Source organism: Ostrea edulis, chromosome 5, assembly GCF_947568905.1.
Source record: "Ostrea edulis chromosome 5, xbOstEdul1.1, whole genome shotgun sequence".
Taxonomy (NCBI): Eukaryota; Metazoa; Mollusca; class Bivalvia; order Ostreida; family Ostreidae; genus Ostrea; species Ostrea edulis.
The window spans coordinates 49,415,751-49,441,807 of record NC_079168.1 but is presented as its reverse complement, the minus strand read 5'-3'; the positions used below and the strand labels follow the sequence as shown (position 1 = coordinate 49,441,807).

General features: G+C 33.9%; 2 protein-coding genes across 2 annotated transcripts; one reads left to right on the top strand and one right to left on the bottom strand.

Moving 5' to 3' along the window:
* Positions 1 to 1,481: 1,481 nt before the first annotated feature.
* LOC125650220 (neudesin-like) lies at positions 1,482 to 12,948 on the bottom strand. The gene is made up of 4 exons (XM_048878296.2): positions 12,712 to 12,948; positions 12,214 to 12,274; positions 9,154 to 9,257; positions 1,482 to 4,068 (listed from the first exon to the last, which is right to left on the bottom strand). Exons 1-4 carry the CDS (start codon positions 12,928 to 12,930, stop codon positions 3,922 to 3,924), a joined length of 531 nt encoding a protein of 176 aa, XP_048734253.2. The 5' UTR covers positions 12,931 to 12,948; the 3' UTR covers positions 1,482 to 3,921.
* Positions 12,949 to 12,966: 18 nt separating this feature from the next.
* LOC125650218 (actin-related protein 2-A) lies at positions 12,967 to 24,602 on the top strand. Its single transcript, XM_048878295.2, has 8 exons — positions 12,967 to 13,102; positions 15,891 to 16,001; positions 16,192 to 16,407; positions 16,800 to 16,872; positions 17,604 to 17,740; positions 21,267 to 21,416; positions 22,353 to 22,631; positions 23,169 to 24,602. Exons 1-8 carry the CDS (start codon positions 13,055 to 13,057, stop codon positions 23,337 to 23,339), a joined length of 1,185 nt encoding a protein of 394 aa, XP_048734252.1. The 5' UTR covers positions 12,967 to 13,054; the 3' UTR covers positions 23,340 to 24,602.
* The last annotated feature ends 1,455 nt before the right edge of the window (positions 24,603 to 26,057 follow it).

The following is a 26,057-nucleotide window of genomic DNA, read 5'->3' as shown; positions in this document are numbered from 1 at the left end:
GTATTTTCGATTTCGGACCTACTGCAAGCAAGTCGAACACGGGAAAATCCTCCAAAACTTCTACAGCTTTATTCAAACCTATGGGGACGGGGTGGGGGTCTATGGGCCGCGGAAAGTGAATAAAGTTTGATAAAAAAAAAAATCACAACAGCTGAGCAATGGCAGGGTCGAGGTGACTCAAGTGAGCGATCTGGCCCATGGGCCTCTTGATTTTATGTATTGTTCGTTTGCAAAGATAATTTGTTTTTCAGTTACATCTATTCGTTACATACCAGATCGTTCATTTTACTTTTATGTGTATTTGCAAAAAGGTCCGTTGATTAAAAGCATTTAATGTCATTGATTAAGTTTTTATGGTCATTGAAGTTATAGTAAGTGTTTATTTTCTCTTATATGGTATTTTTGCCCTTTCCGTCGCCCTTAGGTCTCCACCATTTTTGTTGACAATTATCAGTTATTTTCATTTGTAAATATTTACTGTGCGACAGGCTTTTCCACTAGTTTGAGGCAGTTTTATCTTATGAATCTAACACCACATTCCCTGTCATGATTTAGGATATTGAAGATCGGGCGAAATTCTTTTTAAAGAATGTTTGATAAGTCAACCTACAACTACACCCCCCCCCCCTTGAAAAAACCCCGACGTTGCGTGTCTGTGGTTAGAAATATTACAGGTAATAGCTATTTATGTTTCTCATATTCACATAAGAAAATTTACTCTGAAAATTATCATATTATTTATCATTAACGTTAATGTTGCCAGTAATATTTGAACCGATTCGGAATGAATAAGATCTTTACAGATCTTCTTTTTCGTCCTCCGATAAAAATCCGTCGATGTAACCAGCATTTGCATTAATTATTATGGGTTCAAAGTAGTTTTGTACAACAAACTTCGGTCCCTCTTCCAAAAACTCCACCTTCTGTGAAATAAGTAATCTGTGGGCTTGCTTTTGTCAAAGTCGGGGGAAGGGGTTCAGAAAATGACAAAGCCGGGAAAGGGGGTGGTACTCACAGGCACTTGCTTTAAAGTTTTCATAATAAATTAAAATGATTTTAAAATAATTATACATTAGTATGAAGTATATGAAACGGTGGATTCTGTGGATGACTTCCCACTCTCTCTCTGTAATTCCTACTTCCCTTGAGCAATATTTTCAGAGAAAATAAATCAAAGTAGCTAAGACCAAAGTACATGTAGCTAAGACCAACACCCCCAACAGTCATCATTTCCCGTGATATTTTTTCTATCAATCATAATGAAAATGTATATAGAATTTATAGAAATTCACTCCATACGAAAACTTTTTATGCTCCTGGTTGGTTTACCAACATGGAGAGTACCGCAATTTCGTTTTGTGTGGCGTAAGCAGGGGAGAAAGGAGTGACAGCGGCAATGTTTTAACAGACGACAAACAAAATGATGGACACATGTCACCAAAGTGACTCAGCTGACCTATAAACAAATCACAAACATCGAATGACGGCTGGTCAATGGGCATTTATTGAGCAACTTTATAAATATGAGCAATGCGAAAATTTATTATCAATCCAATAATAGCGTGTCACTTTGCTTGATGAAGCGTGCATTTGTAGGCCAGTCTTTTTAAAGACTCAATGAAACAGTTTCTACTTGAAATTGAAAAGATTGGCATAGCGTGATCATCCAACTCACATTTAATCAAACCACATACAGTCAGTCAGTGAGTGAAATTTGCACGCTCGATCAAGCGAAGTGGCACGCCGATATTGGATTGATAGTAGATGGACAAAGTGAAATGAAAGCATGGAATGAAAACTGCAGTAAATGTGTCCCATCAATGACAATTATACAGAATGGATATAAAATTCATTAAAGAAACTGTGAGAAAAGCCAGCGCGTATTTAAAAGCTGTATACAGTAAGAGAAGACATGATTTAACATAAAGTTTCTACAATATAAAATTAACTATGAAGAATTAAGTAGTAAACACAACCCATTTAAGTTTTGATATTTGAAAAGTCAAAGATGATCTCAGTAGGTTACAAAATAACTGAGATACCTCCACTTGGAGATAAATACACATCAAAATGTGAAGATAATCTCATAAGCATATAATACCTGCAGTTAAGGCACATGAAACATCCACAGTTGATAATTGCAAAGATCATTTCCTCAACATAATTAACCGACTCAATATTTATGCCTGTACATATGAGAATCTAGATATATTTTCGACATTCAAACAAAGTTCAATATAAAATTTTAATACATCTAGGTAACAGTAATTCTTTACCGTTGGTTTTATTGGTAAGTGTATGTGCTTCAGAGTATTCACCATCTGTTACGTTTAATTTACTGAAGGTGCGCACCGAAACATATGATCAAAGACAATTTAACTAATGCTGCAACCCATGTATAGTCTTCCAGTGTACATTCGTCATTCAAAATTCGGCCAGTTTGAAAACTGATTTTTAGAGGTTACCTTTTGAATAACTTTTAAGATTTGTCTATTCTGTGATTTTCCTCAAAATTTTTACTAATGTTCTATTATCCTTATTCTTTAAAAAAAATTCTGGAATGTGCATGCAGCTATTCATATAAAATTGTTCACATGGGCCTTTCCTCAGAACTTATTGTTTGTTTTCTCTCATATATATATTTTTTTGTAGATAATAAAAAAATTTCTTTAAAATATTTCCTTAAATAAATTTTTTCAATGAAAAACCTTATTTAAACAAGACACCACACACTTGAGGCAATTTCATTTGCAGTGCCTTTCGAGTATGAGTATAGTAGATACCATGGTCCAAATGGAATGTGATATCAAGCAAAATTATGAACTTTAACTGCAATAACTTTCATCAAGAATAAGATTGTAAATAATTTTACACAAACACAAAATGTATATCATTTTTCGACTACGTAATTTGAAATACAAATACTGATCCATTATAGATCATTTGATAACCATACAAAATATCATTTAAATTGCATATACATAATTCTCAAAGAGAATACATTGATATGTTAATGTATCAATATATGTTGGAAATAGATATAAACATTTCTAAGAAAGTAGATGTGTTTGACATAATTATACCACATAACATCTCAACTGGAATGTTGTGTAATGCAATCCACTGATTTCCTTTTTTTTTTTTCGGTGTGTTTGTCTCCTTTCTTACAAACGACTAACACTGTCATGAAGAGTAATATCATACATGTACTTCCTAGTCACATGACTGGACATACGTGAACTACAGAACCTGGTCAGACATGTTGAAACTACCAAATAGAAATTGTTAATCCTGAATATTTTAAATCTGCAAAACATGTGTAACTATTGTTGATGATTTAAACACAGGAGACAAAATTTATGTCCTTTGAAAGACTGGATGATTCCAATTGATGTATTGCATGCTAGTCAGAAAAGATGTTTGCTAGAAGAATCTCTTTTTTTCATTACCAACATGGTGATGTCAAGAAATAATACCAATACTAATTCTAAAAATTATACATAAAATATAATGATTCATCATTTTTTCAAATAACATTTAGACATGGAAAAATGTTTGATGTCAAATGGACAAAAGCACCACAGAAAGGAACATCCACTATTCATAAATATGACTGCGAGCCGAATGTAGTTAATTGTAATTGATATTGAAGTTATACGCACACATGCATTCATTTATGAACTCATCATCTCACAAAATATATGTCCCCAAATTCCACCACAAGGGGAGCTACTATGAAAACAATATTACAGAGCATATAAATGAAGTACTCAACTTGTAAATATATAATATATCTATAAAAATAACAGTAATGAAAACATGAAGTTCATGTGGCACCAGTGTGAATTACAGTGGCATAATAGCCTCAGCACATTATTGCAATCTGATTAATATATATATAAACAATCAACACTGAGGCCATCACAGCTCTCCTTGGTATCTCTCCCCCACCTTCTTTCCATGTTCTTCAATAAGGTAGTCCATGTATCCCATCACTGGGTATTTTTTCTTGTATGTTTCCAGGAAAACTTTATCAAGTCCCTCCAATTCACTGTCTGTTAGGGAGCTCTGTGGAAATATAACAAGTATTCATCTACAGTGTGAAGTAGTATTTTATACTGCTGTAAATGAATCAAGTCTGAGAAGAAAGTTTTGAAATAAACACCCATCGAAGAAATTATCTAAATCACATGTATGAATTTTTCTCACACTTTGATTCACTTGAGATTTCTATAGTAAGTAAGTAAATAGTTTATTTAAATGCTATGTGTCATATCACATATCAATTACAGTAATTGATCAGACAGTAAATTATCACGAAATGTTTTTCTCTTTAAAAAATATTTTGAATCTGCCATTAAAATCAGTATACTGATACATTTAAAATATACTATGGTATATTCATCTTTAAACAATTGCCTCCCAAAAATGACAACAATGCTAAACATAGAGACCGCCAGATAAGTATCACTGATTAATCATAACAATGCTAAACATAGAGACCACCAGATAAGTATCACTGATTATAACAATGCTAAACATAGAGACCGCCAGATAAGTATCACTGATTATAACAATGCTAAACATAGAGACCACCAGATAGGTATCACTGATTAATCACAACAATGCTAAACATAGAGACCACCAGATAAGTATCACTGATTAATCACAACAATGCTAAACATAGAGACCACCAGATAAGTATCATTGATTAATCATAACAATGCTAAACATAGAGACCACCAGATAAGTATCACTGATTAATCATAACAATGCTAAACATAGAGACCACCAGATGAGTATCACTGATTATAACAATGCTAAACATAGAGACCGCCAGATAAGTATCACTGATTATAACAATGCTAAACATAGAGACCACCAGATAAGTATCACTGATTATAACAATGCTAAACATAGAGACCACCAGATAGGCATCACTGATTAATCATAACAATGCTAAACATAAGAGACCACCAGATAAGTATCACTGATTATAACAATGCTAAACATAGAGACCACCAGACAGGTATCACTGATTATAACAATGCTAAACATAGAGACCACCAGATAAGTATCACTGATTAATCACAACAATGCTAAACATAGAGACCACCAGATAGGCATCACTGATTAATCATAACAATGCTAAACATAGAGACCGCCAGATAAGTATCACTGATTAATCATAACAATGCTAAACATAGAGACCACCAGATAAGTATCACTGATTATAACAATGCTAAACATAGAGACCACCAGATAAGTATCACTGATTAATCACAACAATGCTAAACATAAGAGACCACCAGATAAGTATCACTGATTATAACAATGCTAAACATAGAGACCACCAGATAAGTATCACTGATTATAACAATGCTAAACATAGAGACCACCAGATAAGTATCACTGATTAATCATAACAATGCTAAACATAGAGACCACCAGATAAGTATCACTGATTAATCATAACAATGCTAACCATAGAGACCGCCAGATAAGTATCACTGATTAATCATAACAATGCTAAACATAGAGACCACCAGATAAGTATCACTGATTAATCATAACAATGCTAAACATAGAGACCACCAGATAAGTATCACTGATTATAACAATGCTAAACATAGAGAACACCAGATAAGTATCACTGATTAATCACAACAATGCTAAACATAAGAGACCACCAGATAAGTATCACTGATTATAACAATGCTAAACATAGAGACCACCAGATAAGTATCACTGATTATAACAATGCTAAACATAGAGACCACCAGATAAGTATCACTGATTATAACAATGCTAAACATAGAGACCACTAGATAGGCATCACTGATTAATCATAACAATGCTAAACATAAGAGACCACCAGATAAGTATCACTGATTATAACAATGCTAAACATAGAGACCACCAGATAGGCATCACTGATTAATCATAACAATGCTAAACATAAGAGACCACCAGATAAGTATCACTGATTAATCATAACAATGCTAAACATAGAGACCACCAGATAAGTATCACTGATTAATCACAACAATGCTAAACATAGAGACCGCCAGATAAGTATCACTGATTATAACAATGCTAAACATAGAGACCACCAGACAGGTATCACTGATTATAACAATGCTAAACATAGAGACCACCAGATAAGTATCATTGATTAATCATAACAATGCTAAACATAGAGACCACCAGACAAGTATCACTGATTAATCATAACAATGCTAAACATAAGAGACCACTAGATAAGTATCACTGATTATAACAATGCTAAACATAGAGACCACCAGATAAGTATCACTGATTAATCACAACAATGCTAAACATAAGAGACCACCAGATAAGTATCACTGATTATAACAATGCTAAACATAGAGACCACCAGATAAGTATCACTGATTATAACAATGCTAAACATAGAGACCACCAGATAAGTATCACTGATTATAACAATGCTAAACATAGAGACCACCAGATAAGTATCACTGATTATAACAATGCTAAACATAGAGACCACCAGATAAGTATCACTGATTAATCACAACAATGCTAAACATAGAGACCACCAGATAGGTATCACTGATTAATCATAACAATGCTAAACATAGAGACCACCAGATAAGTATCACTGATTAATCATAACAATGCTAAACATACGAGACCACCAGATAAGTATCACTGATTATAACAATGCTAAACATAGAGACCACCAGATAAGTATCACTGATTATAACAATGCTAAACATAGAGACCACCAGATAAGTATCACTGATTATAACAATGCTAAACATAGAGACCACCAGATAAGTATCACTGATCATAACAATGCTAAACATAGAGACCACCAGATAAGTATCACTGATTATAACAATGCTAAACATAGAGACCGCCAGATAGGTATCACTGATTATAACAATGCTAAACATAGAGACCACCAGATAATTATCACTGATCATAACAATGCTAAACATAAGAGACCACCAGATAAGTATCACTGATTATAACAATGCTAAACATAGAGACCGCCAGATAAGTATCACTGATTAATCATAACAATGCTAAACATAGAGACCACCAGATAAGTATCACTGATTATAACAATGCTAAACATAGAGACCACCAGATAAGTATCACTGATTATAACAATGCTAAACATAGAGACCACCAGATAAGTATCACTGATTAATCATAACAATGCTAAACATAAGAGACCACCAGATAAGTATCACTGATTATAACAATGCTAAACATAGAGACCGCCAGATAGGTATCACTGATTAATCACAACAATGCTAAACATAGAGACCGCCAGATAAGTATCACTGATTAATCATAACAATGCTAAACATAAGAGACCACCAGATAAGTATCACTGATTATAACAATGCTAAACATAGAGACCACCAGATAAGTATCACTGATTAATCACAACAATGCTAAACATAGAGACCACCAGATAAGTATCACTGATTAATCACAACAATGCTAAACATAGAGACCGCCAGATAAGTATCACTGATTAATCATAACAATGCTAAACATAAGAGACCACCAGATAAGTATCACTGATTATAACAATGCTAAACATAGAGACCACCAGATAAGTATCACTGATTAATCATAACAATACTAAACATAAGAGACCACCAGATAATTATCACTGATTAATCACAACAATGCTAAACATAGAGACCACCAGATAAGTACCACCAGATAAGTATCACTGATTAATCACAACAATGCTAAACATAGAGACCGCCAGATAAGTATCACTGATTAATCATAACAATACTAAACATAAGAGACCACCAGATAATTATCACTGATTATAACAATGCTAAACATAAGAGACCACCAGATAAGTACCACCAGATAAGTATCACTGATTAATCACAACAATGCTAAACATAGAGACCACCAGATAAGTATCACTGATTATAACAATGCTAAACATAAGAGACCACCAGATAAGTATCACTGATTATAACAATGCTAAACATAGAGACCACCAGATAAGTATCACTGATTATAACAATACTAAACATAAGAGACCACCAGATAAGTATCACTGATTAATCATGTAGTGACCTGTATCACTGTGTGGTAACTACAATACAGGATATCGGAACTAGAAAATTTTGGAACTCTTCAGAAAAAGAAGTTACGAAAATTAAGCATCACTTGGGCAACTCTTGTATACAAAATAGTGAGGGCTAAAGACGACTCATTTCTGATACAAAAATATCTACCTGGTTTTTAAGTTATTTTGCAGAATGTTGTAAGTGAATGTCCTAGTACCAAAAACATGAGTTATTCGATTAAATTTCTGATGTTTAAAATTTTAAAAAATTATTTCCCCTAAGTACGTATGTGGATATTTACTTAATGAGATTTATTTTCTCGAGTCATTAAAGCAACCAACCACAAAAAAATGATATAAATAATCACAATTTATGCATTGATCCCCAGATAATTACATACAGAGCTCAACATGTAGCCCCCTCTCCCTCACTTCTACTACCCCCCCCCCCCCCCCCCCCCCGTTTTCTTGACATGAGACGTACTTATCGTGTTATTATCATATACAATGTTTGTTGTTTAGTACATGCAAAGATCGATTTATTAGCTGGTCACTTGTTATAATGGCGATGAGAGGTAGTAGAAATGCAAGTATTGGAACTCGTACATGTACTGAAGAATACCCCCCCCCCCCCCCCCCCCCCCCTTCCCTACTGAGTTTACGATTTTGGGGTTTGGGCAGAATTGCTTTTCTTGTTAAAAGAAATTTCTACATATATAATGGCACTTTTTTTTTCTCCGTTTGCTCCCCCAACCCTCAACTTTCAAAATCGACGCTTGACTGTCCCTGAACTCACTATATCTGATAATAATTATTAATAACTAGGTGCTCGTCTATTGAAAGTTGCCCAAGTTAACACAGAAAACGTGATCTCGTTGGGCATACTAAATATTAAAACCACGACGGAATCGGAGACGAAATAATGGTTCCGATATTCCGTATTGATCCAGTAATTTTTGTAACTGAACTCCAAAAAATGTATTACAGAGATTTCATGTTTTATTCAAACATTAAAATACAGATTTGTCTAACAGTACATATGTATTTTCTTTTATTACCAGGTCATGATGCAAGTCCTTCTCCTCCAATGACCATTTAGCAAGTGCATACGTTGCATCCTTTGCAGCAAGAATGGAATATCCAGCACCTTTACCATAGAAATCTGTATAAAAAAAAAAACAAACAAAAAAAAAACCCACCTTTAACTCTCTACTAATGCATTCAATATGAAAAATCCATCATATTCAAATCTTACAAACAAGAGGCCCTTGGGCCATAATGGTCACCTGAATATCACACAAAGTAGAACAAAACTAAGAATTGTTGTGAGATATGATGCAAACGTGCATTCTTTAAAACAGCTGGATGTTCTCGTGGACAGAAAGAATTTTCATTTCTTCTGATCCTGGTCATAATCAACCTTTGTACCAAATATGATCCACTGATATCTCTCATTTACTAAGCTGTGACCCAGACAAATATTTCTACTATTTAGTGGAAACCCAATTTATCTGTAAATATCAATAGACATTATAACATATAATAGTATTCAGAAAAGGATCCAGAAACAAGTTATACAAACTGTTACCTGGACCTGGATTCTAGAGCTTTTTGAAAATTGGTAAATGTTTGGCAGTTTTTGCCTTTCCTATAGCCTTTTCGGCAAAGGACTGTTTGCTCCTTCTAAATATCCATTTAGTTTCAGTTTAGTATCAATAACATTAAAGATGATGGTGTTTAAATGTTTTACACATAAACACTATATGCCAAGGAATTGTTTTATCATGTGAAGTTCACTTTGGCCTGTGATAATTTGGTTGTCAGATACATTTACCTGGCACAAATACCAGCTGGTGGTCTAATATACATGTATATTGGTAATCACTTCCTTATAAACAAGAGTTGTCAGAAGACAACATAGCTCTCTGGAAAGCATGACTCTACTTAACCTATCATTCAAAAGGTTAAAGTTTTAGAAAAAGTCCAAGGTACTAGGTCAAAAGTTTTGATACCATAATATGAAAGGCCTGGTCATGAGGCATCTAAATATGAAACATCAAATCTCCATCCCCTTGGTTCGAAAGATATCATATAGCCAAGTTCAATGTTTTTGAAAAGTAGGTCGAAGTACAAGGTCTACAGTTCTGGTAACAAAAGAAATGTCCTCTAATGAGGCATCTAAATTAACAATATTTGAAACATCAAAACCCTATCACTCTTGGTTCAAAAGATATAACCAAGGTTAAAGTTTTTAAAAAGTAGCTCAAAGTCCAAGGTCACAAGGTCAAATGTCTTGGTACCACAACAAAGGTCTTTTCATGAGGAATCAATATGTGAAATATCAAAACCCTATCCCCCTTGATTTAAAAGATATAGCCCAGGTTAAAGTTGTTAACAAAAGGCCCATGGGCTGTATCGCTCACCTGAGTCACCATGGCCTATATTTCAAGATTTTCCCTACATACTTGCATGTAAAACATTCATCCCTATTGTGGCCCCAACACACTTCGGGGGGGGGGGGGGGGGGGGGGGAAGGGGGGGGCATGATTTTCTTTTAAAGATTTTCACTATATATTTGTATGTAAAACTTTGACCCCCTATTGTGGCCCCACCCTACCCCCAGGGGCCATGATGTTTACAAACTTGAATCTGCATTATGTCAGGAAACTTCTATGTAAATGTAAACTTCTCTGGCCCATTGGTTCTTGAGAAGAAGATTGCAGGTGTGCCTCCTTTTAAATCCACCACTGGTTGCATGTAATTATTACTATGGTTGCCTTGATGTCAGCGTTAACTATGATTTAACCACCTTTACAAGTATTGAGATTTTGTTGGAAAAACTCATAGGTGTACCTAAGGACCATCAAATGTGGATGCCTTACTAAGACTAAAGATTGGGGCTGCCTTTGGCCCCAAATGGTGCATAAACAATAAAGGCCAGGGAGGCAGATCTCCCAGAAGTTCACCAGTTCATCAGTATAATAAAAATTTACCATATCTAGTTACTTACAAAAATTGGGTATATATGTGATAAGCTGACATTTTCATAACTTATTTTGCCAACTATGGTATGTTATCCATTATGTGATTGTATTATCACAGTAATTAAACATATTTTGATGTTCAAATTATTTGAAATATACACCATGTACAATATTATAGAAGATAGAATAGATGCAACGGTTGATCCAGAAAATTTTACAAGAAGGGGGAGGGGATAAGATCTATATATCATCTATTCTGTCTAAAAAGGGTGTTTCTTTGCAGACCCCAAAATGGTAGAAATTTTCAACCAAAGGGGGGACCCCCTGTAACCTTCCTCCATTCATGTGATGAACATGTATGATAGACCTAGATTAGAAGTATACCTAACCACACCCCTGGCCAAAAAAAACCAACAACTTGATTCCTCAAAAATCATTTCTTTAAACCTCTGTCAGGAGTTATTTTGAAGTTCGAATGATAAAGTAAATATATTATGCAAACATGATGTCAGTAGTTGGTTGTACTTGGTTGATGATGTCAATTATTTTGGACATTTACAATTCTCTTTAATGTGATAGACAGGCTGCCAAGTACTTATTGCTGAACACGGTTTTGTGGGTGTTGGATTGAAATGTCAATACCTTATTCCCAGTCTTCGATGTCATTTACAGATATTACAACCAAAAATTCTTGTGATACATATAAAGACTCCCTGGGCTATGAGAATTTTTTTAAACTAATTAAAAATATATCGCTACATGATGTAAATTAAAAGACCTAAATATTCTGAATGTATATGCACATAAAAATGAGTGCTCTCTCAGCAGATACCCATAACCACATAGTTTGTCATCAAATGATGTTACAGTTTGTCTGATAAAAGAGAAGGTATCTAACTCACAATAATTTTACCTTAATATTCATATACATTCTGTACCCAACCAAGTGATTGGTGGAAAACTAAAGACTCCTCCATCACAAGGGAGCTGGTATCTCAGAAATTGTGTTTTGACTGTAGTATACACCACAAAGAATTCAATCCCCAAGTGGGTGTGATGGCCCACATTAACTTTTACTTACATTTGTTGCATGCTAACTTTAAGCCCTGCTAAACACATTTTTCTTGCTCTTACCTTTCCCTGATGAAACGTCAAATACCACTCCACGAACAGCCATAAGAAGAGGTTTTGAAGGCTGAAAATTAAAGTAATTGTAACCTTAATTAATTTTATTTTGTTCTATTATATATCATTAGAAATTAAATCAATTCATTAAATTTTCAATATATATTTTGAACAATATATGCAATAATAAATAGTGACACTGTATTTAACTATGTGCTATGTAATTACTTCTTTTTCTTTGCTGATATATGTATACATTTGTAAGTATTTTCATGATGCCCCTTGATTGGGAAAATAAATATGCTAGAATATATCAACCTGTGAGCTATATCATGTATCATATGATCGCTTGTAGTGAGGGAATTCAAGAGCATAGCTGTGAAATTCTACATTTTAATTCACATAATTCCAAAATGCCTTCCGTTACACGTGCTTATATCATAAATTTCCACAATCATTTTGTGTTATTTTACTGACAGCTGTTCAGTACAGTTAGTGTGTACTTACATCTGAACCGTCATATTTGCTAATTTCTTTCGCTGTGAAGATTTTTGCTCCTTCTCCACTTGGGTCTGGATGAATTTCAATCTCACTCATCTGATACTTTGCCGAAATATAGGATAATAAGGACAACAACATTAAAAACAGTTGTGCCAGCTTCATAATTTTACCGGTACCCTCCATATTGAGACGTGTAACGAAATCGTTAGAAACGCGAGGTTTCATTAGCTATCGGTAAAATATCAGCCAATCAATGCAGGCTTAACATAGGAAATTTGGGGAGGAAACTTCCGGTATTAAATTCATGAGGAAGAGGAGTAGACGATAAATTGAAGTCGTCTTTTTTGAAATGGACAGCCAAGGAAGAAAGGTTGTCGTGTGTGACAATGGAACAGGGGTAGGTTGCTATCTAAGCCTCGATATAATCGCTAGCCATGTTGCCAAAAATATTTGTATAACTTTAAAGCCGAAGAAAATACCCGGAAGTGCAGTGTGACTCAATTTGCTTTGCAATGTTCTTAATCCAGTATTTTTGCATAGTTTCTTTTTAAAAGTAATTGGTATACTGCACATTCTTTCTATTTAGAATCAGTTTAGTTTCGCATAGTTTTAGCCCACTTTATGAAACATTTATCGGGTTAAGCATTGACATACAAGTATAAGGACATCTTCCCCCTTCCTGCTCATGTAGTGGTAGCCAATTTCAGTTAAAATCTACATAGCTGTTGTTTCTTTTATCAGTTTTGTTCAAAGGTATTAGTCTGAAACGACATTTCCTGTTCCTGTCTCTGCGGAGAAACAAAAGCATAAAAAATTACCTTGAACAGGTTGGGAACACTTCCCTTATTATAGCGAGATATCCTTGTAAAACCGTTATTATCCCTTTCTAGTGAGAGTAAATATATCTCGTAAAACCGAGAAAAACACCCGTAGAGTACATCTCATGTTTCACGTGTAAAGAAGAAAAAGTGCTAAAATGTATGATATTTCTGCAAAATTATTATATTAATCAAAACAAAAACATGATGTGCATTGGATTTCAGCCTCCTTCCCTTTTACGCAACAACATTGATATGATATTTTTAGACCGTGTTATAAATTTTATAAAGACAATTAGTGTCATGCTGAGTGTGTGTCGCACTTATTCAGCTTTGCACGGAATTTGCCATTATTTTCAATAAAGACGCTGTAACGGGAATGGATGTAGAACAAGGATTTCAAATCCTTCTCATGAGAACATCAGTTCCCGTAAATTAAGAAAATATATTTCCTTTTGGCACGAATATCAATGTTGGATAATAAAAGATAAACCAAGCAGTCTCCGTGATTTGAATATAAATATAAACAATTTACTTTCTAAGTTAACATTGAAATATGCAGTTACCAATAATACGTCCTACCCCTAACCCTACGATGTAACAACTGCCTTTAAACCTACCTCTATTTTCTGTTATGTTTACCTTAAATTACCTAGCAACATCACCGGCCCCGCGTGTGATGCAAAGGTAGTGACACCGGTGACGGCTATATATCATGTTAATTATAATTCGAACAAAATACACGCCCATTACAGACACCAAAACACCTGTTTGGTAATGTTTACTTTCTCACTAAAGAGGGATAATGGCATTTTAGCAAGATCTCACTATAGGGGAAGTGTTTCCAACCTGTTGAAGCCGTATGATCCATATTTTGTCTCTGATAAAATTCAAAACTTGTTTTTATGGGAAAAGATGTGTCTAAAAAAGTGAACTTTTCCATCCAAATCACAAACCTAATATCATTTTCATAAGTAAGAAAAGAAATAATGTATAAATTATTCATTGGTGGGTAGCATATGCATATACAGTAGGACTCATTAAACAGAAGGACGTTAAAGTAAAGGGAATGAAAAAATACTTTCAGCTCAGACAGTGAGGCTTTCATGTTATTCAGCTAGTCTAAGAAATGAATTACAGCCCACACATAAATCATTATGCTGTTTACAAATGTAAACTATAGCATAAACAGGTACCATGTTATAACAGAAAGCATTTGATTGACATGCTATCTTGCAATTAAATTTCCTTGTTGCAATACTGTTTGTACTTGTTTTAAGCAAATATTTGATATTTAATCCTCTATTTTTGGAAAAAAAGGCCTTGAGGTTATAAAATGTTCTGAGTACGTACTCCGTACTCAACCCCATAATCTGTACTCAAATTATCTTATAATCACCAAGCCTGGTGAACTCTTTGAAAGATATGTGATTCACTAATTCTTACATATTCTCAAAAAAAACATCTGTAAAGTGTTTATTATGCCAATCTTGTGGATCATACACCATCATCTTTAAATAAGCAAGGATTTTTCCTTGTACATGTATTTGATTAGGGTTGAAACGATACACCCCATTCATGATTTGATACATATTGCAATACTTATGCCACGATTCAATACTTTCAATATGTTACAATTTAACAGAAGATTTGAGAAGAAACCAATGATAATTATCATTGAAGAAGAAATTTATTACCAAGATTCACAATCATAATTTTAAAAGCAAAATGTTTGCAAACGGTTAGATGCCTGTTGGATCTCTACTCTGTAGTTTAAATCAATAAAGTTCATTATTATTTTTATCAGACTCAAGGCAAACAACAATCTGAACATTATTGAACACTATTTTGCCCCTTATGTAGGTAAAAATAATAAGTACAGGCCAAAACTGATATATTTTACTGAACCCATTTGTAATAAATGTGTCGAGCCGAAAATGGAGGCAATGAATCAAACATTGAATCGAACGTTTGTATTTTGAACAGTATCAGAATATTTCGATGAATCATTTCAGCCCCATATTTGATATTCTTCTGTCAATGTAAGGATATAAAGATATAAATTCCTATTTGATTACAGTAGAATCCCCCAACCACAGTGACGCACTCACACACATTTATTGGAATGGAAAGATATTTCTTTGATAGAATGTTTATTATCATTGAAATTTATCAAATCTAAAATATTCTAAATATATTACACCCCCCCCCCACACACACACACACACATACATACACCCTTTTTTGACATCTATATTGTGATTTATATTGATCTTTTATTTTGTTGTACTTGAATGATGATCTTTTATTTTATTGTACGTACTTGAATGTGAAAAAAGAATCTTAATTTATGTTTTGTGTTGTCAGTTCGTGAAATGTGGATTTGCAGGATCCAATTTTCCTACACACATCTTCCCATCTCTGGTGGGAAGACCAATTATCAGGTCTACAGCAAAAATAGGAAACATTGAAATTAAGGTAAGGACTTAGAGATTGAAACTGAATAATAAAATTTCATAGTAAATAACTGTTATCCAATCAACTGCATTTTCATCTTTTTGTTTGTATTTATATACATGTATATGCATGATCCTGAAGTGATCCCCAACACCCACGATAATAATTTCATAAAATTGATCCTGTAATCTTTTAATGCTAATGGTTATAGGATGTTATGCTTGGAGATGAGGCAAGTGAACTGCGCTCCATGCTTGAGGTGAATTACCCAATGGAGAACGGAATTGTGAGGAACTGGGATGACATGCTTTTGCTGTATGACTATACCTTCGGTCCTGAAAAACTAAACCTAGACTGCAGGAACAGCAAAATCCTACTTACAGAACCGCCAATGAACCCTAGCAAAAACAGAGAAAAGATGGTGGAGGTAAATTTGGAGATCTAAAAATAGACAGGTTTTAGTATCCAATCAACTACCTGTACTTATATGAATGCTATTGATACATGTATATATATATTCCACAACTCTTGTAAATTAGTTTGATACTCTTATTTTCTTTTCCTTCGCTAGCCAAGGGTGATGCTCTGCGGTGTTTCTCTTTTCACTGTGGAGCGTCACCCTTGGGTAGCAAAGATGAAGATAATGATGCAGGTCAGATTTTTTTTATTTACCGGTACTACATTACGGGTGTTACTGTCATGGGTTTATCTCTCAGCAAAAATATCTTCTCAGAGCATATTGATTTAATTGTATCTTTATTGATTGTTTCAAAGTTGTTGTTTTTTTTCTTCAGAACTCTTATTATGTCTAATTTTTAGGTTATGTTTGAGAAATATGGATTTCAAAGTGCATACATTGCAATTCAGGCAGTTTTGACATTATATGCTCAAGGTAAGTGCATAATTGTATCCCGCTACTTTGTGATAACAAAAATTGGAAGTTACTTCAGTTTTTTTTAAAAGACAGTGTGACATTTTGGTTGTTCTAAAAACTGTCAGAATAAGTAGAAATAAATAGAAAATGAATTAGATAACCAGATATAAGAGATTAAAATTCTTTTTCAGTCTTTTGGGTGTCTTAAAGGGACTGATTCACGATTTTCCCCACAAATTTCTTTTTCACTTTTAATGATCAAAATCTACTGTCTAATGTGTTTAAAAGATTTTACATAAAAATTAAGGTTATACATTATCACAGAAGCTCATTTTAGAGAGTTTATTATTTGTTTTGTAAACAAAGATTGCGGTATGTTATTATTTATGAAATTTTCAAAAGTAATAGATATCGATCTAAGTTTATATTATCTTTCACATTTCAAGCATTTTTGGGTAAAATGTATCATCAAAATGTTGCTTTATACTACAAAATCAATATTTTACTTGTTTGTTTGTATACTTAAAAAGACTCGAGTCTTTGTTTACATAACACAGATTTCAGGCTAAAATATTGCTTTTATTCTTGCATTCAGAAGGTAAAAATTTTGACTGTCAACACTAAATGAGTTATATTTTTTAATTTTTAAAATCAAAAAAACATTTTTATCAAAAATCGTGAACCAGTCCCTTTTAGATGAATACATTGAATATGCCATTACAGAGAGAGGAACACATCTATGTTTTTAGGTTTACTAACTGGAGTAGTTGTTGATTCTGGTGATGGTGTCACACACATCTGTCCTGTATATGAAGGATTTGCCCTTCCTCATTTGACCAGAAGATTAGATATTGCTGGTAGAGACATCACTAGATATCTTATTAAGGTAAGTGATCAGTAACCCTCTGTTATGAAGAAGTCTTTGAAATGGGGATTCAAAAATGGTTGTTGAGTGAAACTGATGAATGGATAATCAACATTTAAAACTTCTTGATATACAGTGGAATCCCATTATTAAGTTCAAAGTTTATTAAATAAAAAACGCTAGGATGGAATTTCAAAACACATTATATAGAATAGACATGTTTTTCATACATTGTCCCAAGATGCCGCAATTCAGTATTACATTGTAAACATTCTGGCAAAAAATTGATAAACCCCTGTGTATTCACTGTTGATCAAGGTAAGATACACCTACACTCTATGATCAGCAGTTGAGACCTGGACTGCTCCAGATGGGCACGTGAGTAAATTCCCTGATCTGTTTGGGGATTTGTGATGCTTGACTGATCACGCTTTGACAGATAGCTTGGGTATCAAACATAGATATCAAACATAATTTTGACAAACTGAACTTCAGGCACACAGCTTGGATAAACTCTACGGTGACACTAGAAACAGGTGCAATGTTATTTTTATAACATTGGGGGGGTTGGGGGTTATAGGAATCACTCTGTCTGTCTGTCTATCCGTCCGTCTGTCTCCAGATTCGTGTCCGGGCCATAACTTCTTTGTTCTTTGACATAGGCATACCATATTTGGCACACAGGTCGATCACCATTAGACGATGTCAAGTACCTTCATGACCTCCATATGACCTTGACCCTTGACCTCAAGGTCAAAATTAAATGTTTTTTTTACAATGGATTTGTGTCGGGGCCATAACTTCTTTGTTCTTTGACATAGGCATACCATATTTGACACATGAGTGTATCACCATGAGACGATGTGTTGGGTACCTTCATGACCTCTATATGACCCTAAACTTTGACCTCAAGGTCAAAATTGATTATAGGGTTTTGACATAGTCATACCATAAGACATGGGTGTATCAACATGAGACTATGTGTCATGTACATTCATGGCCTCTTTATGACCTTGACCTTTGATCTCAAGGTCAAAATTATAGGTTTATACCATGAATTGTGTTCAGACTATATCTTCCATTTTCTTCTACAAAGGCATACCATATTTTTACACCCAGGAAAGAGATAATTTATTTATACCTATTTAGAACAACACCCTTTGGGAGATTGGGGTAAGCGGGGGGTATTCTTAGTCACAGTACCTCTTGTTAAGATAAAGATAGAGCTTAATAAAGAGTTGTCAATCAGAACAATGTTCTGTTGATTATAATTCTATGTTCATATAAAAATTGGCGGCGTCAGATACAGATAAGCAAAATTTATTTTAAAATATGCATCCTAACTAGAAATAAAGAAAAGGAAGTATAAGAAATATGGACATTTAAGATGAGCTGTAAATAAATTTAAGTGTCATAGTCTTTTAGCAAGGAAACAGAATAAAAAAATATTCACCTAGCCATGAAATATCCACGTAGAATATAGTATTTCTAAACGACATTGCCCCTGGTATTACATTACTTCATTGTGGCAAAATCAGAAACTTAATAACGGGATTCCACTGACATGCAAAAGAAACACAACCTCAATTAAATGTCAATAATTTTTTATGTTGATAGTTTATTGTTAGCAAATTTGAATTGCATATCATACACATTCCCAATTTTTAATTTCTTGAACTCTGTCACACTATGCGTTCTTGTGTCTGTGAGACGTCAATACATACTCTGATTAGCATATAGGCAGATACACATGAGAGCATTTCATGCATCTCAGACCTGTATGTTATTCTTCAGGTATGCGGTAAGAATAGTTCAATATTGAAATTTGTTTCCCTTATTGCATAAAGGATGCCTAGGCTACTCAACAATGCACACAATAGGGTAGTGCAGTTACTGTTGGGTAGAAACACCCAAAATGCTGCAGCAAGAGCTCTGAATGTCCACGAAAGCAAAGTATCTCATCTCATCTTAGACTGACTGATACAGCTGCCAACCACCCTTGATCTGGCTGACAGAAGGCTATGACGCCTCATCAGGATTGTTTCATGAGGTTGCAGTACTTGTGCTACTGATTTAGAACTGCACAAAGAAACTGCAAATAAGACACCAGGGATACATAATCTGAGAATAAGTCAAGACACTCCTGAGGTGTTTCCAGTCCTATGGCATCACGCTGTGTCGTGTTACATTGGGAATGACTCTTATTGTACCCCCCGCAACAAAGTTGTGTGTGTGAGGGGTTGGGAGTTATACTGGAATCGGGTTGTCTGTCCGTCTGTCTATAGACGCAATGGTTTCCGGGCTCTAAAGCGTTATCCTTTCCACCTATAGTCACCATATCATACATATGGACTACCCATGGGATGAAGATGTTCCCTATTGAATTTGGGGTCAAAGGTCAAGCGTACTGGACATCGACATAGCATCATGGTTTCCGGGCTCTAAAGCATTATACTTTCCACCTACAGTCACCATATCATACATATGGACTACTCATGGGACGAAGATGTTCCCTTTCGATTTTGGGGTCAAAGGTCAAGCGCACTCCTAGAATGAGACTACCCAAGGGTTGGTCATGCCCTTTCTTTTTTACAACACCCTTTGGGTGATTGGGGTGGGGGGTGGTATTCTTAGTGAGCATTGTTCACAGTACCTCTTGTTTGTCGTGGATGTGATGTCAGACTCCAGTCGTTATAATAGCATCCAAATGTGTTTCCTATGCAAAGATGGCACCTTGAACTCTTCTCTGATAAGTCAAGTTTCATGCTTTACTTTCTGATGGGCATCAGTGTGTTTTTCAATGTTGTGATGAATTTTATGCCAATAATCCACTAGGTTGAAGGCAATTTGGAAGTTCATTGGTACTGTAATATTGACACTGTTCTGCAACCTGTTGTTGTGCTGCTTGTCCACCCGCACAACTTGATTTTTCAACAAGGCAATGCCCAATGTCATGTGGTGTGACATGCTTTGGACTATCTTCACCAAAACAATGTTGGCACGTTGCCTTGGCCCCATACAGTCCTAATCTCTCTTCAATACAGCATGTATGGGACATGTTAGATCAACACATTCGACCACACTCACATCCACCAGAGACTAACTGCTTTGCACCAGACACTTCTAGAAGAGTGACAGAACATACCAATGGCACAAATAAACCTTGTAATGAACTCTATGCATTATAGAATTTAAGCTGCAACAAATGCTAATATATTGGGTGGGGGTGGGGGTGTCAATATTCATTATTGAAGTAGGAAAATTTCAATAGCTACGATCTCTAAAGCCTTGACAATTTTTGTCAAAGTGATGATGGCAAACTCTAAATTTACTGTGTTATCCAACAGAATAGATGTGTATCTTCTTTTAGATGTAAAAATTAAACTATTTGTATTTAAATGGACTTTGAAAATATTGCCAAAAATTGGAGGTTGCATTTCTTTTCTGTGTCAGTTTATAAATCAAAAAAAGAAATTCAGATTATTGTATTGCATGTACATGTATATTCATTATGTACACTTGTCAGATAATGAGTTTTGTTTTTCAGTTGCTTTTATTACGTGGCTATGCATTCAACCATTCTGCTGACTTTGAAACTGTACGAATGATGAAAGAGAAGTTATGTTATGTAGGATATGATATTGAACAAGAGCAAAAATTAGCTCTGGAGACAACGGTGCTTGTAGAATCTTACACAGTAAGTTTAAATTTACTAAAATATGAAGAAGAAAATAAAAAAGCAAGGAAAGATTTTCTGTAGATTCCTGAATATATGTGAAGAATTTATCATTGCCTAATATTAGCAAGAAGCACCATTCACAAAATAGATTTACACACTTTTGTTTTAGTAATTTTATTTTTGTATTGCTGAAAAATTCTTAATTAACAGTCCACTTGCAAATTCATGTTCTCACAGTTTGACATCTACAAGTCATTTTGTAATATTAATAATAATACTCGCATAGAGTAAGGAATCTACAGAATTTACTTGGATTGATAATAGAAATCATGGGAAACAGTGGGTGTTTTTTTATATAATAGTCAAGTCAAAATAGCCTGAAAAATATCGGAACTGGGACAAATTGCAACAGAATTTTCATTTTACTTTCAATCTGCATATATCGAAGAAACATATAAAGAAAAATTTAAGGATCTCTAGCTTCAGGGAAGTATCATACCAGGTATTACTAGTAGTACTTTTGAAGGAAAATTCAATGAAAACAAATTGGGTTATGGTTGAATTTTATGGTGTCCCTTTCAGGGTTTTAGTTAACATGTATTTTTTCTACTATTAGTATTTTCAGAAAAATGTTTTATTGATAGTAGTTTATGACATTAACCAAAAATTAAGCAAACTTTAATGAATTTTGAGATTAATCTGATTTCTTTCAGTAATTATGCATAAAATCTTATTACAAATTTTATGTTGAATAGTTGAAATATACCTAATATCTTGCTCCAAACTGATGAATTTTTTTACTAATATTTCATCATGCATATTCATATCATTGAAAATAATTTCTGTAGTAATTTTGTCCCGGTTTTATCTTGACTGCACTATTATGAATTTAAATATGAATATCAAAGAACCCAACAAATGATTTTGATTTGACACGACTTTGATGTATTACAGTTACCAGATGGAAGAGTAATACGTGTAGGGGGTGAGAGATTTGGTGCTCCTGAGGCCTTGTTCCAGCCCCATCTTATCAACGTAGATGGAGTGGGAGTGGCAGAACTTCTATTCAACACAATCCAGGCAGCCGACATTGACACGCGTCCCGAGTTCTATAAACATATTGTCTTGTCAGGGGGCTCAACCATGTACCCGGGTCTGCCTAGCCGACTTGAGAGAGAAATCAAACAGCTCTACTTAGAGAGGGTGCTGAAAGGGGACACAACTAAACTCTCTGTAAGTTTGTGGGCGTTGTTGATATTGTTATTTCTTCCTTTCTCAGTTCCTTGTTTTATTGGGAACAATACCTTCAATGTTAAGGAAATAGATGGTTTAAATTGTTAACAGACTAAGATATGCATACACTTTTTAAGGTTTTATTTATTGCATTTTTTATTATTTATTTATGATTTGTGGTCATTGTTCAAATATAGATAAACATAAAAAATATTAATTGAAATGATATGTGGATTGAATTTCACAAATGGGGTATTTAAATGTAAAAAATATATATATATATATATATATTAATGACCACAATATGAATACTTTATACAGCTTAATTTGCTCTTGGTTATTTTCACATCTATATTCATCTACATGCCATTTTAAATTCACAATTCTAAAAAAGTGTTACAGCTATGAAACTTTCACTGCAGTTATAGACCACAGTGAAAGTAACGAAAATTTTTACTATGGTGAAGATAAGGCTGTATGCAGTTTTGCATTTGAAAATAAGGTACTCAAATGTTCATTTCAAATTTTTTTTCTTAGAAATTCAAGATTAGGATAGAAGACCCTCCGAGAAGGAAACACATGGTGTTCCTGGGGGGTGCAGTCTTGGCAGACATTATGAAGGATAAGGACAGTTTCTGGATGACACGACAGGAGTATGAAGAGAAGGGGATCCGAGTGCTGGATAAACTCGTATCAGGACCACAGTGATAACTCCTGCTCTAGGACCTAACCAAATTCCATTCCACAAGTCACCACACTTCATAGGGAACATTCTCATTTAAATCAAATCTTAAGCAAATAAAGGATTGCTGTTTAAAGATATTTATTGACACGAGAATAATTCATTAATTTGAACAAAATATTTCTAAAGAGATATATTGACTCCAGGAATATAGTAGAATTTATGATTTGTCTCTGACATCAAAGAAAAGGTATTTGCTATATCTCTGTAGAGTGGTTTTATCATCACATAAAAAGTACAGGTAGAAAATATATACTGGTTTAAAAATATATACTGGTAGATATTTTAAACAGCAGTCAATATTTTAAGCAGCAGTCAACAGTTAAATGAAAATAGCAACAGTAATACTTGTGAACGAAATTATGGTGCCTTTATGGTCTGGATTGAAGAATGTGTGCATTATACATGTGATATGAATAGTGACATAAATATGCGTTAAGTGTAGACAGCAATCATTTGTACATGATGGACAAATCCAAAGTAGGGTGCTTTGTCTCCTACATTTACTGTTTTACTGTTTATTTATGTACTGATAATTTCAAGGTTTTTTTCTTCTTTTGTAGTACATGTAATTTATATAGTAATATAAACGTTCAGTGATGTGGATGTTTACAAAATACTTCAATTTAAATGATCATAAATGTCGAGGATTTATACAATATAAAGCATTTAATGTTACATCTAAAGTAAAAAACAAGAGCCTATGTTTAAAGCAGTTTAATAGCCATTACTGAACAAAATGATAGTTTCTGTTATGAATGTTTTTTTTCCCCTAATTTTTTTTTAAGAGGATGATTTAAACGAAGTTCTAAAATTATCCCAAGTTTATGTATTAGTTATATGAAGACAAAGACAAGTTCTATCTTTGTGTTTTACGTTAATGATGCAATGTTAATTGAGAACAATGTAGTTGTAGTGGGAAAGGAATGATTTTCATTACAGAATGTCTGTACATGTCTCAGTAAAGGTTTAAGAGCAATTATATTTGTACTGGTGCATGAATGAAATGATACACAATATGTGATTGCCAACATGGATGGAAAAATCTATATTTATTACAACTGCTAGAAATCTTTCTTGTTTCAGTGATATTTGTATGTAATATATGTATGTTCCAGTAACCTGTTGGAATGAGTCATTTCATAACAGATATATATTGAAAATAGCAATATCTATTGTAAATGGTCAAATATTAATCACCAAATTTTTAATAAACTTTAAATCTTTCAGTTTTCTTTTTTGTACTCCCCCAAATATTTCAGGGGAGCTTATACAGTAGTCGCTGTTTTGTGTCAGTCTGTCTGGCTGAACTCATATCTCCTAAACATTTCATTAGAAATCAATCATAATTGATCACAAATGTTCCTTTAGAAAAGGACTTTTGGACCAAGGTATCACCATCCATTTTGAAAAGGTCAAGGTCACTCATAACATAGAAATCCCATATTTCAACAGTTTTTAAACAGGTATCGATCATGTATCACACAGATAAGTAATAGGCAAATGGCTTTCAAAGGTCTTTTGATGTCATTTTTCATAATGGTCAAGGTCACTTGGAACATGGGGGAAAAAAGACTACATTTTAACAATATTTTAACAGTTATTAATCATTGAGTGGATAACTTTTGGACAAAGGTCACTCAAGTTTAGTTTGTTAAGGTCACTAAGAAAATATACCTTATATGCTAAAAAAACTAATTTAAACAGTTATTGTTCATTGTGCAAATGCCTCCTCAGACAAAGATCACTTGAGGTCACTTTGTTAAAGTCAAGATCACTCAGAACATATACCTTAATTTCAGATGAAATAAAAAAACCTTCATTTCAGCAATTATTGATTATATATCAGATGTGTATTGTGTAAAAGACAAAGGTCTTGTATAAAGAAGAAGTTCCTTATTTCAAAAGTTTTGACCAGGAATTGGTCATATACCACACAAATTTGTAATGGGCGAGTGGCTTTCAGATTAAGATAATTTTGTATTAAGGTCGCTCCAAACATGCATCTCATTTATGAAAAAAAAAAACACCTTCACTTCAACAATTATTGATCATTGTGCAAGTCATTCTCGTGTGAAGTAGTTCATCGGTTAGACGCAGTTCAGGAAGCATACATCAGTTTTACTGATATTCTTGTTTTTATTCATAAATGGTGTATGCACATATATTTTTTTGGATATGCATGCACAAGGATGTTCATGTTCCGGGCTGATCTGATTAAAATGGCTGCATAATTACAATGTGCTTGAACATAACAAATAACAATGCTGTGGTTGTTGACTCGTACACAAACATGATAGCAAGTCTGGAACACTCGTTACACTAAGCAGCAGAAAATAGTTGTCAAAACCAGAACATCCGTTTAAGATGACTGAAGAAATAATTACAATGTATTCAAGTATGTCAACAAAGCGGACCCAAGTGACTGCACTTTCTATCTCCACTTGGAATCAAGAATATGATATCAATACTTAGTATGTTTGTTACCTCATATGATGATGATTTATTCTCATAAACCAATGTACAAAAGGTATAGAGAAATACAAATACTACAGTATACAATACACAAACCTAAGTCAGTATCCAAGGTAGAACAAAAGAACATAAAACTTTGCAAGTTGTACTATTATATACATGTATAATGACATAATGTTATTATGTAGTATAGCTTGCGAAGTTTCAAG

Coding starts and splice junctions, on each gene's coding strand:
- LOC125650220 (XM_048878296.2), bottom strand. CDS start 12,930: ATGAAACCTCGCGTTTCTAACGATTTCGTTACACGTCTCAATATGGAG. Junction 12,275..12,711: donor GCAAATATGACGGTTCAGAT/GTAAGTACACAC, acceptor TTTAATTTTCAG/CCTTCAAAACCTCTTCTTAT. Junction 4,069..9,153: donor AGGACTTGCATCATGACCTG/GTAATAAAAGAA, acceptor ATATTTCCACAG/AGCTCCCTAACAGACAGTGA.
- LOC125650218 (XM_048878295.2), top strand. CDS start 13,055: ATGGACAGCCAAGGAAGAAAGGTTGTCGTGTGTGACAATGGAACAGGG. Junction 13,103..15,890: donor TGTGTGACAATGGAACAGGG/GTAGGTTGCTAT, acceptor TTGTGTTGTCAG/TTCGTGAAATGTGGATTTGC. Junction 21,417..22,352: donor TGCTTGTAGAATCTTACACA/GTAAGTTTAAAT, acceptor GATGTATTACAG/TTACCAGATGGAAGAGTAAT.